The 15,937-nt window shown below is 46.0% G+C and overlaps 1 protein-coding gene across 3 annotated transcripts in view; it reads left to right on the top strand.

Moving 5' to 3' along the window:
* OTUD3 (OTU deubiquitinase 3) overlaps nucleotides 1-15,937 on the top strand; it is a 73,581-nt gene that overhangs the window by 23,758 nt on the left and 33,886 nt on the right. Inside the window, exons 2-3 of one of the 3 annotated variants that reach the window (XM_037140093.2) lie at nucleotides 5,548-5,670; nucleotides 7,798-8,055. In XM_037140093.2, coding sequence (XP_036995988.2) covers nucleotides 7,958-8,055 — 98 coding nt within the window. In that variant the 5' untranslated portion in view covers nucleotides 5,548-5,670; nucleotides 7,798-7,957. Of the gene's footprint in view, nucleotides 1-5,426; nucleotides 5,671-7,797; nucleotides 8,056-15,937 lie in introns of all 3 variants that reach the window. The other 2 variants (XM_037140092.2, XM_037140094.2) reach the window with 2 other exon arrangements.

The following is a 15,937-nucleotide window of genomic DNA, read 5'->3' as shown; positions in this document are numbered from 1 at the left end:
AAGGTGCCATGTTGTTTTGGAATAAGAACTGTAGGTCCCAGTGACACAGCTGATGGTGCTGGGAACCGAGGGGGGCCTGCCAGCTGAGTATGGATTGCTGGGGAGAACTGGGGGCTACCTGAGCCACAGACCTTTATTTCTTTTCCTGAGATATGGTACCCTGGACTGGGCAAAGGGGGAAAGGAAGGACTGTGTGTGTTTGTGGGTGTTTTAAGGGGCTTTGGTAGTTTAATGAAAACATTAAGTGATCACTCTTAAGTCTGTATAACTTGAATAAATAATTCCTTTCCTTTTCACCAATCTCTGACATGGGGAGCTATAATTCCCTGCTGGTAGGCAAGGCAAACCTAGTACAGGGGAACCCCAGGAGAAGGGAGGGTCCATTTGGTAACATTGTGTGACCACTTCTCTGGTGGCCAATCCAGGAAAACCATGGGAGACCACATGCATGGTAGCTTTAAAGTAATATAAGTACTTGTACATGTGCAATAAAAGCCATCAAAACTAGCCAGGAAGGATCCACCCTATAAGAATGGAGTCCCTCCTGCCCATGAAGTCAATGTCTGCTTGGAGTTGGCCTGCTCCCACGTTCTCTGCTATAAACTCTGTGTATTCATTCAGTTCAATTCTTGGTCCCGATCACCAAGAACCTGGTTGCCTGTGCCCACCTGTGACGTAGCTATATGTGCTTCTGTGTTAACTCATCTTTTGGTTGTTGAATAACCATTACCCTCCCTGTCCTTTTTCCTTGCTGACAAAATGCTAAACTGCAAGGGATAAAATAAGACAGAAGTTGTACCGGGTGGCCAGGACTGCCATAACAGAAAACTGCACACTGGAGGGCTTGAACAGCGGAGACTTCTCAGAGTGCTAGAGGCTAGAGGGCCAAGTCGATGTATCATTAAAAGTAGTTTATGGTGAGGCGTCTCTCTTGGCTTGCAGAGGCCACCTTTTCACTGTGTCTTCATGTCTTATTTCCTCTGTGCCCATGTGGGGAGAGGTCTCTGGTGTCTTTTCCTCTCCTCATGGGGACGCAGTCCTATTGGACTAGGGGCTCACCCCATGACTTCCTTTAACCTTAATTACCCACCTAAAGGTCCTACCTCTAAATACACTCACATTGGGGGACAACGCTTCAACATATGAATTTCAAAGGAACACAGTTGTGTCCATAACATAAATTTATTTTTCTACCCCAAGGAGTCTCGGTTGGTGATCTGGGGCTGGTATGGCATATCACAATGTCAGGGAGGCCTGTCTTCTTTCTCTGCCTCCAGTGGTCCCCATCCCCAAGTTCACCTCTACTACCCCATGGCTACTCAGGTCTACCTTTGGGCTGGCAGAAAGGAGAAAAAGGACAGCGAAGATCCTTGGCTTCCTCTCTGCTGACACTTTCCAGAAGTTGCGTGGATCAATACCTCTTGTTACCTTATTGGCCAGAGTTAATCATGTGGTCACTCCCAGCTCTAAAGGAGGGTAGAGCATGCAGTCTTTACTTGGGCAGCCGTGTGCCCAGTTAAAATGGAGGGTTCTTTTACTATCATCTGCAGAAACTTACTCTAACTAATAAAGCCTGGGCTGCATGTAACCTTAGGAAAATTACTTCCCCTTTTTGAGCCTCTCTTATAACACCTCTCTTCTAAGAGAAACTAGTCTGTGTTGGACATGTGGTTTATTCATTTGCCCCACAAATGTTCATTGAGCACCAACTAGGACGCAGCTCATGGGACAGGTATTGAGGACACAGCAGCGAGCCATACAAACACAGTCTATGCTCTTCGAGTCAAGAAACAAATCGGTAATAAGGAGAATTCAAACAGAGTGACAGGATCAGAGGTGACGGGGGTCTAGGTATGTCAATTGGGTAGTCAGAAAGTGGTAGTTAATCTGAAAACTGAATGACCTCAAAGTGTTCAATCAAATAGTAGCCATTGTTTTTAGCTATTATAATGGAAAAGAAACAATTGCCTGGAGTCCCTTCCTGGTACTGTGTTAAGTGCTTCTGTGTGAAGTCATCTTTTGGTTGTTGAATAACCATTACCCTCCCTGTCCTTTTTCCTTGCTGACAAAATGCTAAATTGCAAGGGATAAAATAAGACAGAAGTTGTACCAGGTGGCCAGGACTGCCATAACAGAAAACTGCACACTGGAGGCCCTTCCTGGGCCTGCTCCTGGCCCTACCTTCACTTGTTCTGTGTCCTTGAGCAAGTCACTTAGCTGTCCTGATTCTTTGTTTTCTTGTTTAAAAAAAAATGGCCCCGCCCTTTTCTTCCTAAATGGTTGAGTCCTAAAAGGACTAGTGGGCAGTGCGAGGCAGGCGTCTGCACGGTCGCAGGTCGGGTGGGCGGCCTGGGGAGCTGCAGTGAGCTGTGGCGGGACAGGAAGATTCCCACACACGGTCACAGCCTGGCACAAAGAATTGGAGGCCCGCTGGGAGGAGGGCATCTCTGTGAGGTGTGACCTGCTGGGTGTCCTCAGAGCCCTCAGACATTGCTGCTGGGAAGGGAAAACTATGCAGACGCTTTGGAAATTTTTTTGGCAGCTCGTCAACAAATAAAACAGAATAACCTCACGACAGCAATTGCACTCTCAAGTGTATACTCAAGAGAATTGAAAACCTGTTCACATAAAAACTTGTCAATGAATGCTGACGGTATTATTCATAACAGCCAAAAAAGTGAAAGAAGCCAGATGGCCATTAAGTGATGGGCAGATAGACAAAATGTGGTACATTCATACACTGGCATATTATTCAGCTATAAAAATGAATGAGCCCTGGTTGGTGTATCTCTGTGGACTGAATGCTGGCCTATGGACTTCAAGGTTGCTGGTTCAATTCCCAGCCAGGGCACATGCCTCGGTTGCGGGCCAGGTCCCCAGTAGGGGTTGTGCGAGAAGCAACCAATTGATATTTCTCACATTGATGTTTCGCTCCCTCTCTTTCTACCTTCCTTCCCCTCTCTCTAAAAATAAATTTAAAAAAATGAATGAAATAATGACGCATGCTGCAACACCAATAAACCTTGAAAACACCGTGCTGAATTAAGAAGGCAGACGGGAAAGGTCCCATTTTGTTGGGTCCCATTTATAATATCCAAAATGAGCAACAGTGTGGAGTCGGAAAGCAGGTCAGTGGTTAGACAGGGATAGAGGACGAGGGGGCCGGGGAGTGACTGGCGGAGAGTTTCTTTTCGGAATCATGGAAATACCCTGGAGTTAGATCACGCGGATGGTTGCACAGCATTGTGAATATCTTAAAAATCGATGATAGTGCATTAAACTGGTGAATTTTACGGTATGTGAATGATAGCACAATTTCAAAATAGGACCTAATTTTTCACTGTTGGAGAAGGAAGATACAAGTATAGAGAGGGAGAAAACTAAAATGGATTCTGAGGTTTTAAAGTGGAATTTGAGGCCAGGTGTGAGTTTATGGCTTTAGACAGACAGAAAGACAGAGAGAGTGTTAAATGTGTGTGTGTGTGTGTATTCCTTTCCCTTGTCCACTGAAAATACCTGCGAGAAGTGACATCCTCATGCAATGAATACAACAAACAACCCAAATTTTGGTTTCTAAATACCATTCTCCCCTTGAGGACTCCATCGGGAGTCCAAGGAAGCAGGTCGCCTTGGAGGAAGGGCTGATCCCGGGTTGGAGTGGAGACGCTGCGAGGTGAGTCTGGACACCATGTTGTGTTAGAGAGTAAGGCAGCGTCCAGAGAACACTGTCCAAATCGGGGCCATTTGGGTACCAAAATAAGTGGTGATAGTCATTGATTCAAATTCATGAAATAAGCTGGGAAACTGTGAGTCCATATAGGTATAAATCAACAATGAAGTAAATAAAAAATACCATGAACAGAATATTTACACGGAGTACCTCCTCACACAATACTAATTACAAAAAGAAGCAGAATGGCCTCCTAGTGGAAAAGCCTGGCAGATACCACTGGATGAAGAGATGAGTGATGAGCATCGTCAGGAGCGGATGCGATCTACACAAAGCTGCACCTGGTGGGGCACCATGAGAACTCAGCCCCGTTTCTATCGCGTGACTGCCAACGAAGCAAAACCTCAGCAGAATCACGAGGAAACAGTCACACCCATACCGAGGGACATCCTACACAGTAACCAGCCTGTACTCTCCAATGATGTCTATGTGTCACGCAAGCCAAGGACCAGCTGTTTCAGATTTTGGGAGCCTAAGGAGGCTTGACAGCTAAATGCAACAGGTGATTCCGACTGGATCTTTTCGACATCAGGGACATTGTTGGGACAATCAGGGAAACTCGCATGGGGTCTCTGGATTAATTGGCGTTGATGGCCTGATTTTTTAAAAATAGTTTTAATGTGGCTGGCTGTTTCGGGGGAGGGTATCTGTGTTTGCAGGAAACACACGCTATAGTATTGGGGGATGGTACTTCTGACTGGCAGCTTGTTCTCAAACGACTCAAGAAAAGCTCCGTGTCTGTGGCGTGCTGGAGCGCACTCTGCGCCCACCTTTCCAACTTGAGTTCAGTAGCATCACATGGGTGGATGGAAACGGCTGGGTGGGATTGTTTATTTACACCATGGAAATTTGCAAATGGTGCCACTCAGGCCTTTTTGGCTCTGGAGAGCCAATCGCTGAACAGTTACTGGCACACCATGCTCTGTACCATCTTTCCAACTTTTTTTGATTCTTTGAAAAAAATATTAAATTTAAAAACGAAAAGGTTTAGTAACAAGTTAGTGTTTCAAACTCTCTTGTGAACAAGTCTTGCAATAAATATGTGAAGAGCATTTGTATAGTGCTTTCTAGTTAACAGAAGTATAACTTTCACTTCATGTTCTTCCCAACGTTGTGAAGTAGAAATGATCATACCCATTGCAGAGACAAGTAAATTGAGACTCACGCAAGTTATGATCTTAAATTTTAGGGCCAGTGGCTTTTTAAAATTCGTCTCTGTACCACGTTGCCTGAGCTACCCTTTGGCACAATTGCTTTGTAAGTGACGGAGTAAGGTCTCCAGGTAGAAAAGGCAGGTCTCAAATCCAGAACTTAGGGCTTTATATCTCAAGTATTTTCCCTATGAAATTAAACTTTAAAACATTCATTTCAACTACACAAATATTGCATGAGTAAATATCCACCCTCAAGTTTAATGCGTTACCAGTAAGTGTGATTTCTCCGTGACCGCCATTAGCCCCCTCCTCTGCCCCAACTCTGTCCCCTCCACAAGGGTGCCTCTGCCGTCACTTTGATGTTCGCCCTCAGGCCTGTTGCCGTGCATTTGTGTTTTGCTCTGAATCACCCCAGACAGCAAGTTTATGACCACCCTTGGCAATCCTGGAGTATTAGTGTTTTCTCTGGAAAAGAGCTCTACCTGCCTTCTCCCTCTTTTCTCTGTTGACCTTGACTTTCCTTCTCTCTTTTATAAAAATAGCATGAAGTCATGTCCCCAGCAGTTGAGCCACCTTCCTCTGCACAGAAGCCTCAAGATTTATTTCCATCTTACCTCGAAGTCCTGGTTTGTAGCCTTGCACCGCCTTGTCCGTTTGTTGAAGGAGAAATAACCAGGGTCGTTTGGCTGTTCCTTGGCAATGACCTCGTACTCTAAAATAAACAGCTATGACCTGAAGAGAGGGGGAAGGAGAGACAGAATATTTTCCAAACATCAGAGTGTGAGGGTAAGGTCATACAGGGGTGAAGGGTGGGCTGGGCATATTTCCCTCTCTTTGTTCACCTTCTGTGGGGACTGTCTTCACCCTACAGAGTCAGCATTGACCATTTATCATCAAGAAGTTTATCTGCCTCTTAAAACAACTGAGCCAGCAACTCGGGAGACCTTACTCCAGTTGGTGTTGGGACTGAGGTCAGAGCATGTGGTTGGCAGGATAAGTTTGCTGGCAAAACCAATGGATCTCTTATCAAACATAAAATGGGACTCAAGCCAAGCAGTTCACCTTAAATTAGACTTTTTTTTTTAAAGGAGTGTGAAGAACATACTACTCATGCACATGTGATCCTTTACTGAGATAAATCTGTATTTTTGTTCTCATAATGGTGGATAGTTTCTCCTCCTCCATCCCAAAGAGGTAGTCAGAAACAGAAGTGTCCAGGTCCCCTTACAGCAGAGTACCCCCTCAGCCCCAGGCCTTGAGCTCCTCTGGGTGACCACAGTGGGATTGTCTGAGAGAGGTTGGGGCGTCAAGGGTTGGAAGAGGCAACCATCACGGGTTGGAGAGAGGGGAAATTTGAGAGAGCTTCCCCAGAGAACAAGAAGGGTGGGACAGAGAAATTCTATGAATTCCAGAGAAGTGGAGTAGGCAGGCCCTCTGATGGAAATAACTGTGGCTGAGCACAGGTAGTTCTGGCCCCAGGCCCAGAGACGCCTGACCTGGGCAAGGACCCCCTGTGCTCACATGTTGCTTGCAGGAGCTAGGTCTGGTGTGGGCCGATGATCGGTGGGTCTCCCCCAGAATGTTCTAGATTGTACAAGACCCAAGGACTTTGGCACTATCCTAGAGAGAGAAGGGCTTCAGAAAATGTGACCAAGATGGAATTTTCTTGCAGTCAGGCAAGTATTAGGTTTAGAGAATAAACATTTTCTTGCACCAGATTGTTAGGGAGTTAATGCACACCCATTTAATAAATGCCAACTTTGATCCAAATAATTTTTATGCTTCTTTTACCTTCAGTTTTTATCTATACAGGTGTATCCCATTAACTACTTTACCAGATTCCAATAAAGCCCTATAACATACAAAATTTCATTTTATCTTCACGTTACACTTTGATGGTGAGTAGATAGGTATTGTCTAATTTGCTGAAATCCAGAGAGAAATCTGATCTATAAATGAGTCTTTCCCGACTCTTTCCTGTGTCCTGGGAGGCCTACGCCTAGGTTTCATTCAACCTTGAGATCCGCTACCATAACTTCCGGTCTCTTGGTTTCCATGGGCCTTACAATTTGCTAACATTTTTCTTCTCTAATTCTTATTCTTTTGATCTGCTTTGACCTGTGCATCCAAGACTACCGCATGGCTATTTCTGTCTTCCATCAATACTGCACGCCTGGGGATTTCTCTGAGTCCCCATCAATTGTAGTCTTGTCAATGTGGGGGCACTTCTGTTGCTTGGCTTCAACAACTGGTTCAGATCTAACAGACACGTCACGAGTACCTCCTAGGTGTCAGACATGGTGCAAAGTACTCTTCACGGGGATGGCGCAACTGGCCTGACTTTCAGATGTGTCACCTAAGGTTCAGAAATGGGAAGGAGCGTGCCCAAGGCCACCCAGCTAAGAAGTGGTAGGACAAGGATTCGCATCTTCCTTCTCTGAGTCTGAGTCTCCGTTTGGTATTTCACCCCATGAGGTGGGCTGACACAGTGCCCGGGTTCTCCGTCCGTGTCCAGATAGGAAATAAGATACATGTTCAGAGGAAGTCTACGCTGTATTTCTCTGAATCCCAATTGAACATTCCTACCTGCCCCGATTGGAAGCCACCCCAGGAGCGGGAGCTCAGTTTTGCCTGTGATTGCAGACACTACAATGACAGCCCTGGCTCTCACAGCTCCGGGTCCCAAAGCGAGTCCCATGGAACAACTGTCGGATGGGATATTTGGCAAACAAGAGATTCCATTGGCAAACAAGCCTGGGGAATGGGGTGCTAAGTATTGTTAAACAGGATTTGACTCTGCAGATGTTCTTATACAAACACGTGCATTTGCATTGCCAAGGGAGGGTGGGGTGGATATATACCACAGAGTTTCCCACAGTTCTTTGTTCATGGGACCCCTTCTTCCCTTTTTAGACAGAACTCCTACCAGGACTGGGACTCAGCCGAGCAGGGGTTTGGAAGCCCGGCTGCAGCTACCTGTTGCTGAGGATATTCCAGCTTTTCCACACATGGACCCTGATGGCCACCAAAATGATCCTGGTCTTTGCAAACAGCCAACGGGAAGACTGAGTGGATGCGTTGTTCCTGGCGGGAAAAGTCCTTTTCTTCGTGTGTAAAGATGGTGGGGTCGACAGGCCACCCCTGGACACTGTGGTTTCAGGGTCCTGAACGGTGAGCGGAGCAATGCCTCGTCCTCCAGAAGGGGAAAGTGAGCGCAGGGAGAGAAGCCAACTTGTCCTAGGTCACCTGGGCATGACTGCAGTCCCCGTGCTCAGCACCCAGGGGCCAAACCTCACTGAGTGCCGGACGCCTTATACACTTCACCTTGTTGAGCTTTTAAGAATGGTAGTGTACGAAACTAACACATTCTTCAGAGTAATTGTCTATTAAGGTAGGATTGCCAGGTCAAGTTCAGGCCAGCCAGTTGAGTTTGAACTTCAGATACACAACAGTGAACATTTCTACTGAACAGCTATTCATTACTTAACTGCATTTTTATTTGCTAAATCTCACAATCTTGCATGAGTCCAAAGCCCTTGGGAGAACTTTTAGCCATAAGCACATGGAAAGATCTTGATATTAGGTTCACATCCTAATCTGGCCGCTTACAGATTCTGTGACCTTGGACAAGTCACTTAACCCCTCTGAGCTGCAGAGAGTGGTAGTAACAGATAAAGAAAACATAGGTGAAAGTTCCTAGTACAGCACCCAGCATGTAGTTGGCACTCAAAGATAACAGTTTTAATCATTATTGTTTGCTTAAAATAATGTTCCTTTCTTAAGCTCTTGTCCTGGTCAAAAAAGCATAAATATGGATTTGGGGGGAATGAATTGGAAAGGTGTACTTGGTCTGGGCAACCTAAGCACTCACGTCACTTTATCACCCACTACGTGCAGAAAAATCCAGAGCAATAAGTAGTATGTGGACTTTGGCACGTGTGGCAGGCACAGCTAGGTGCCTACCAGGGGCAGACCCAGGCTTTGTGGAATCAGAAGTTTATGCATTTTGGTGGTGGCAGGATGTTAAGTAAAAGAATATAGAACTAAGTCTCTAAAATTAGGTACAGAGCACCAGGAAGGGCTGACAAACAAGATACCCTGAACCTTTAGCTTCATCAGTTCTTCAGTAAACCTAGTGTGACACCTGCCAAATGCCCTTTCTGCACTTCCGAATATTTTACAGAACCACATCTTGTCCAGGTGGTGCTGCAGACTCAATGTTTGCATCCTTCTGGAAAGCATGGGTCGAGGCCTAATCCCTAATGTGAAAGTATTTGGAGGTGGGGCCTTTGGGAAGGTGATTTTAAAAACTATTCAGGGGCAGAAGAGCCTTTAGTCACAATGTTCCCTGTGTGACTTCATAAAACTTACACATCTAACGCCTGCCCCCAAAGAACAGGTTCATGCAACTATGTCGTATGTTCCATGCCATTCAAGTGGAATAGAGAGAGTGGAAGAAGCTTGGCTGTCTTGGAGCTTCTGCTCTAACGTTGGGCTGCGGCTCGTTGGTCTATGCATTTTGATCATTCATCGGATGGTAGACAGACGCCATGTTTATTGGGGTCAGACGCCGAGCAGACAAATGGTAGAGTCACCAAAGTCTGGGAGGAGACATTGGCATGTGAGAAAAAAATTAACACTGATAAAAATCCGGGACCCTTACTGGGAATATTTGCATTTTGAAAGACGGTTCACTTCTTTTTACCCCAGAAGGACAGCTCTGCTGGTGGGATTTCAGCCAGAGGGACATATCAATATGGGAGATCTCTTTGGGGTCAGGGGTACCCTTGCAAAGCTACTCAGCCTCATGCCGCTGGCAGCACTTTCTTGTCCTGGCAGAGGCCCTCCGGGGGGTGGGCCTCAGTAACAAAACATTCTTTAAGCTTCATTGTAAGGCAAGATGGAGAAAGATTTGGGGGAGCCCCATTGGTAGGACTTGATCTTTGTACAATGTTGAAGAAATGAGAAGAAAATAACTGAAAGAACATGACATCTGCCCCATTAATAACCATCTAGGTGGTAGAGCAGGTGCCTCCAGGTGTGTCTTGGTTGCCATGTCAACAGGCACGTCATTCAGCACCCACCCTGCTATTTTCGGAGAAACCCTCTCCTCTTCCTGCTGCCTTTTGTTATGGGGTTCAGCTTCCTCAGCCAACTCTGGGTGAGCCTGGGCCCCAGGGAAGCCCTGGGTTCTCTCCCTGTCTCTCAATATCTAGAAACACATCCGCAGGCAGGGAGGGAAAGGCAGCAAAAGATCACTGACTTGAGTGTCAAACCATAGGCCTGTTGCTTCCTGGCTAGGTGGCCATGGCAAGCCTCCCCAGGCCTCAGAAAGCGAGACTAATGTTAGAATTGTCATCAGAGGGATGCACAAGGATCATACAAAATAATGCATGATCGCGCTTTAGCACAGTGGTGAAGGTTCAATCAATAGTAACTTGGATGGTTGTTAATGTCCTGAAAATTCAAGATATGAAATCATTCAAACCTCAGGGAGACTCCTGGACCTGGCATGCACCTTTCTCCCACTGTCCTCTCCCTGGTGGCCCAGAGTATGCTTTGCATATTTCTTAGATGAGGAGGGGCTGTCCTTATGGGGTAAAGCCCCCCACCAGAGGTCGGAATTCAGAGGAATGGAACAGACTGGGTGCTGGAGTCTGATCTCTGCTGTGACTCACCCACTTTGACTTGGAAACTGCCTTTGAAAATGGAGACAATAAAACATTTCCCCTTTTACTGCCCGGCCCTTGTCTCCCAATTTATGAGGTTGACAGGAGCAATGATTAGCTTGTGAACTCTCTGGTCTTTCTTGGCAAGTACCCTCTGACAGAAGTGATGAGGACAGCTGCAATTTATAGGTACGAAGATTTGTTTTCAAAGCAACTCTTCCCAACTCCCAGAACCGAAGACTTTGTTTTGTCTGACTCGGGCAGGTATAGGCGGACAGAGTGTGAAACTCGGTCTTGGAGAACCAGGGGTCCTAGCAAAGGTATCTGTGCCCAGATCCATGTGCTCAGGAGCATTTGTGGACATCAAACCAGCAGTTGAAAGGTTGAACTAAACTTTTGCCAGCCTCTCAGAGATAGGGGAACTGAAGTAGGATTTTGAATTCCATCAAGGGTAGTGACCTTGGTAAACCATTTCCATATTTAGCTGAGACTCAGAAGGGTTTTGCCCTAGGAAAGAGGGTCAAGCCAAAGTGAACCAGCTGTGGCACAGACTGTAGCCAGTCTTCAAATCATCAGGGTGGCCTTCGAATGTTGATCTGTTTAATTCGAGGAAATTGTCCCAGAAAGATAGTCCCTGCAGGTGTCTGATTGACACTAATGAAAATCCTCTTTGGAAGAACCTAATATCTTCTCAGGCCTCAAGTGATTTTAACCAATAAGTTTAAAAATACAGTATCCAATAAGTAATGAAAGAGAAGCAGCACAATGAAGGACGAGGTGCCGTGAGCAAGAGACAGCAAAAACCAACCCCTGGGAACCACTGTGGTTAGGCTGACCAGAAACCAACAGCGAAACAATCGCACTTGCTATGTTCCAGGAGACACAAACTGAGCTGAGAAATTGCGTCAGAAAACAGGAAGTGCTAAAAATGACACAGCAGATTCGAAGACAGACAGGAAAGCTGGAACTGAAAAATGCAAGAGATAAAATGGAGAGTGTAAAAATCAGATTAGATAGAGCAAACGAAAGAATTAACAGCAGTGAACTGTAAGACGCGTCCACAGAAAAATCTACAGAAAAAAGGACAGGGGATCAGAAAGCTGCAAGCTACCGAAGATGAGCATATTAGAATGTTTAACTGAGGGTTAATTACAGCCCCAGATGGAAAATGGGAATGGAGACAAGGTATCAATCATGTCGGAGTGGCTAGTGAGCTAACAATAGGAGCTGATGAGCGGAAGGGGGGCCAGGCCCCTTTGTGGAGTTCCTGCCCTGTGCTGTTTGCTGGGCAGCGACCTTCATACTCATTATCTAGTTTTAAAGAGGATGAAAGCATGAGGCATGCAGTTCTCTCCTTCCCTCTTGGATGCCTGGGAACTAAAAGCCTTGCAGGGGTTTCCTTATGGAAGAACTGTCCTGGAGGAAGAGGGGGAAAGAGAAAAGATGTTTTATATCCCAGAAAAGTCTTGATCTTCGAGCTTCACAGCAAACTCTGAGCCCAAGGAGGAGGGGGGTTACTTAGTCCAGCAAGATTCTCTCCTCCTATACCCCCAGGCGATGAAACAAAATTTGGTAACACAAGTCTGCAAGGCCCTAGGGGGACTAATAGTCCTCGTCCTATAGTCACTAGCCTTCCAAGAAATAAATAACTAGTGTGGTCAAAACGACCCCCTTCTGGAAAGGCAAGAAGAGGAACGGGGTTAAAATCATGTGAGGCTGATTCAAACCTCTGAACTCAGTCATGTACAGCCAGCAGCACTTTGAGTAGGCAATGTATGATATATTCAATTTTCACACTTTACGTTTGTATTAGTTTGTGCAGTAATGCTAGATGTTATAGCAAATATACCCTAAAAATTTCAGAAGTTGAACATGATCAAAGTTTGCTCCTCCCCTTACTGAACAGTCCAATGGGGGCATTCCTGGTAAAGGGGTGATTTTTCTCTATCAGGGGACTCCGTGACCCAGCCCCGGAAGTGCTATATGTCACTTCTGTTCCTATCTCAGTGGCCAAAAATTTGTCCTTGGCCACACCTGGGTGTAAGAGGGACTGGCAAATGGAATCCGTGGTTGGGCATCTGTCTTTAAGCAACAACTTCACACTGTGTGAGAGGAAGCATGGATTTTCGACAGTAAGTGATAGAGACAGGATTTGAACCTAGGGGTCCGCTTGCAAATTTCATGTGCTTGTCACTGTGTCTCACTAGCTAACGGTGATGGGTGAGATATAGCTCCCAATGTCAAGATAAAGATGACATCAGGTGTGTCCTTGAAGTTTTATTTTCAAGAATAAAGTGCTCGAAATAAGCTAGGTAAGCACTTGAAAACAAGTTCTTTCATAAGTTCTTCAAAGTCAGAACTTAAATGCTACATTCTAACAGGGAATGAATCATTCTCCCTGCTCCCCCATCTTCCAACCACCCTGCCCCCCCAGGTGCTCTATGTCACGCAATCTTGCGTCTTTTCCTCCTAGCACCACCGCCGTCTGAAATCAGGCACATATTGATTTCCTGGGGGATTGACTTTCTCCCTTACTAGAAATAAGCTCCCCGAACAGGGAGCTTGTCTGTCTTTTTGTATCCCAGTGCCCATCACAGAGCCTGGCACACAGCAGATCCTCAAGAAATTTTCGTGAAGTGCGTGAGTAGGTACATCTGCACAGCGCTGTCAGAGAAGGCATTCATTTATTTCTTCTCACATTCATTTACTCGCACGTGAGTCAGCCATTCACTTGTCCATCCATTCATTCACACTCATTCATCCTTTCACTCCCAGGCTCTTCCTCAGGCCAGAGGCTGATCTGAGGATGGAGAGATGATAGTCCTGGGTCTAAGGGTGACTCGTGAAACCCAGAAGGCTTCCTGTAGGTGGTGATGTTACAGCTGGAGGGAATCTCTAATTGTGAGTTGGGAAAGGGGGTGTCATACTACTTTTGACATTTTTGCATCTTCACTTGATCTGCTACCAAATGCACCGCTGCCCCTACCGTTTGTAAACTATGGTTGCTCAGCAAGGAGACCGGCCTGGCAACTGCTTTATGACTGCAAATCTGAACTATATAAAGGATAAAAAGAGCAGAGAATGAATTCACAATGGGTCAAGGTGCCAGGGTGGACTTGTCCTTCCTGTCTCACTTAGAGGGGGCCAAGGGTAGGTTCTAGGTTCACAGCAAAGCACTGGCAGCTTTCTTTACCCTATAAATAAAGTGACCCAGCCATCCACTCGATGGCCAGCCCATCTCAAATTCCTGATGCTACAGCAATGCCAATGTCACAGCTGTACGCGTGAATGTCCCCAAGCAAATTTTTTAAAAAATGTTGAGTTTTTACTCTTTAATGTTCTTTTTGGGCAGGCCAACCCAATGGGTATGACAGCTACTCCATTCTGATACTAATGAGTATTCTTGGATAGTGTCACTAGTGACATGCCTGGCATGAATCAAAGTTAGGGTTTGCTGCTAAATTGTGGAGCCTTTGACCATCCCCACAGAAGCCCGCTCCAGCCCCAGCACCGAGGGCTCCGAGGCTGGGGGAAGATTTAGGGCGCAGACCGAGGTGCTCCAAGAGCTACTCCCATCCTTGGGGGCACTTTCTCTTATAGCCATTGTAATAAAACTTCCAAAATTTAGAAAAGTGCAAACATGCAACAACACAAAGAAAATAAAAGTCACCTCCACTTCCACGTTCTCAGAGGAAACCAACTTAGCCTTTGACATCTGTGCTTTCATTCTGTGTTTTTTCCCCGTGTCTCGTTCTGTTTGTTTACAGAAATGGGATGACACCATCTCTGCAAACTGCTTTTCTCCACCTCCTGACACAGGGCGCACGTTATTCCCTCTTAGTTCATTTGACCGATCGTCTTTGACAAGGCTATTTGGATTGGCTGCAGAGTATTCTATGGTTACAGCGGCATCCTCATTCATTTGGGAAGCATTTAGGCTGTTTACCACTTTCCCCAGGATAACAAATGCCATAATACTTATTTTTGAGGTTAGGCATCAAATGGTGCACCCATTTTTAAAAAGTGTGACCCATGAGGTACAGTTGACATAAGCATCATATTAGTTTCAGGTGTGCAACACAGTCATTTAACACGTATACACCTTATGAAGTAACCATCGTGACAATTCCCGTGACTCTCTGTCACCGTACAAAACATGGCATTTTTCACCAGCAAATGGAGAAATCCCAGTGTCTCTAGCTGCGTAAATTAAAGCAAAGGCTGATTTAAGTAAAGTATGTGGGTGATGTTAAGAACGGTGAAAACAAAAAAGAAACGCTCATTTCTTTGAACAGACTTGTCCCCCAAAGGGTCATTTTGACCCCAGTTCCTTTTTCTTCTAACTGAGCAGAGAGAGGGGGAGAGAGAGAGAGGATGTACCTGGTACAATGAAACTGGTAGATTTCACATCCTTTCAGGATGCTTTTGAGATTGTGCTTTTGCACCTGGAAATTTTACAGGAGCTTGAAATATTCTACTTTATTTGAAAGATCTCATCTCTAGGTCTGAGTCTCTCCTGGACTTTGCTGATACATGCCTCCATCTTCCCAAAGACAAGAAATGAACACAGAACCAAAGGCTGTTTCTGGGGTGTCAGCCATGCACCTTCTTCAAAGGACAGACGTGTTCTGGAGAAGGGCTGTGAACGGCGATGCCCAGGTGCCGTACCGGATACCGGACAGCAGTGACAGTGAGGTTCTGGGAGTTTTCATTCTCGCTCTACGTGGGTTCAGGTTCAACAGTCAAAGGCAGTTTCAGGCCACATCAGCTGGGCTCATAAAAGTTGCTCAATTTATAGAATGTGCAGCAGGCAGTAAACCAGGTGGTTGAAACCCATCAACTTGCAAGGAGGGCATTAGTGTCTCTCATTTGCAGATAAAGAGACAGAAATTGAATGAGGTTAGAACCGGTCCAGGATCACACATCCTGGAAGAGGTAGAGGCAGGACCCTAACGCGGCTGTGCCTGGTTCCTGTGCCCAGTTCCCGAGCCCGGCACCCTTGCAGTACGCCACCTCACCGCCCCTGCCATTGGTTGCTGACCCTGTGCTTTGCAGCTCAGCTTAGGGGTGGGCTTTAAACTCCTCAGGGTTGGGAAGATTGGACTACTAAAGGAATTTTTTTTTGGTTGTCTGTGTTTTAAGGCTCCAGCCGTGTCATTTCCTACCAATTATGAACTTCAATTGCCTCAAAAGCTTGGAGGTAAATATATGAAAAAAAATCCTAAGAACATGTCATTGCCTTTATCTGCAAATGTGGGTTTTGGTGGTGATGGTGCAAGGGATGGATTCATCTTCCAGCAACGGGCTTGGGGGCAGTTTAGAAGCTCTCCTCACGTTCTTGCCCCTCCCCTGCAGTTCCGGATGGGAGGCCCTACCAGCCCCTA

Source organism: Artibeus jamaicensis, unplaced genomic scaffold, assembly GCF_021234435.1.
Source record: "Artibeus jamaicensis isolate MK-2021 breed Jamaican fruit bat unplaced genomic scaffold, CSHL_Jam_final scaffold_847, whole genome shotgun sequence".
NCBI classification, from domain to species: domain Eukaryota; kingdom Metazoa; phylum Chordata; class Mammalia; order Chiroptera; family Phyllostomidae; genus Artibeus; species Artibeus jamaicensis.
The sequence above is the reverse complement of the archived record's forward strand: the minus strand, read 5'-3'. Positions and strand labels throughout refer to the sequence as shown.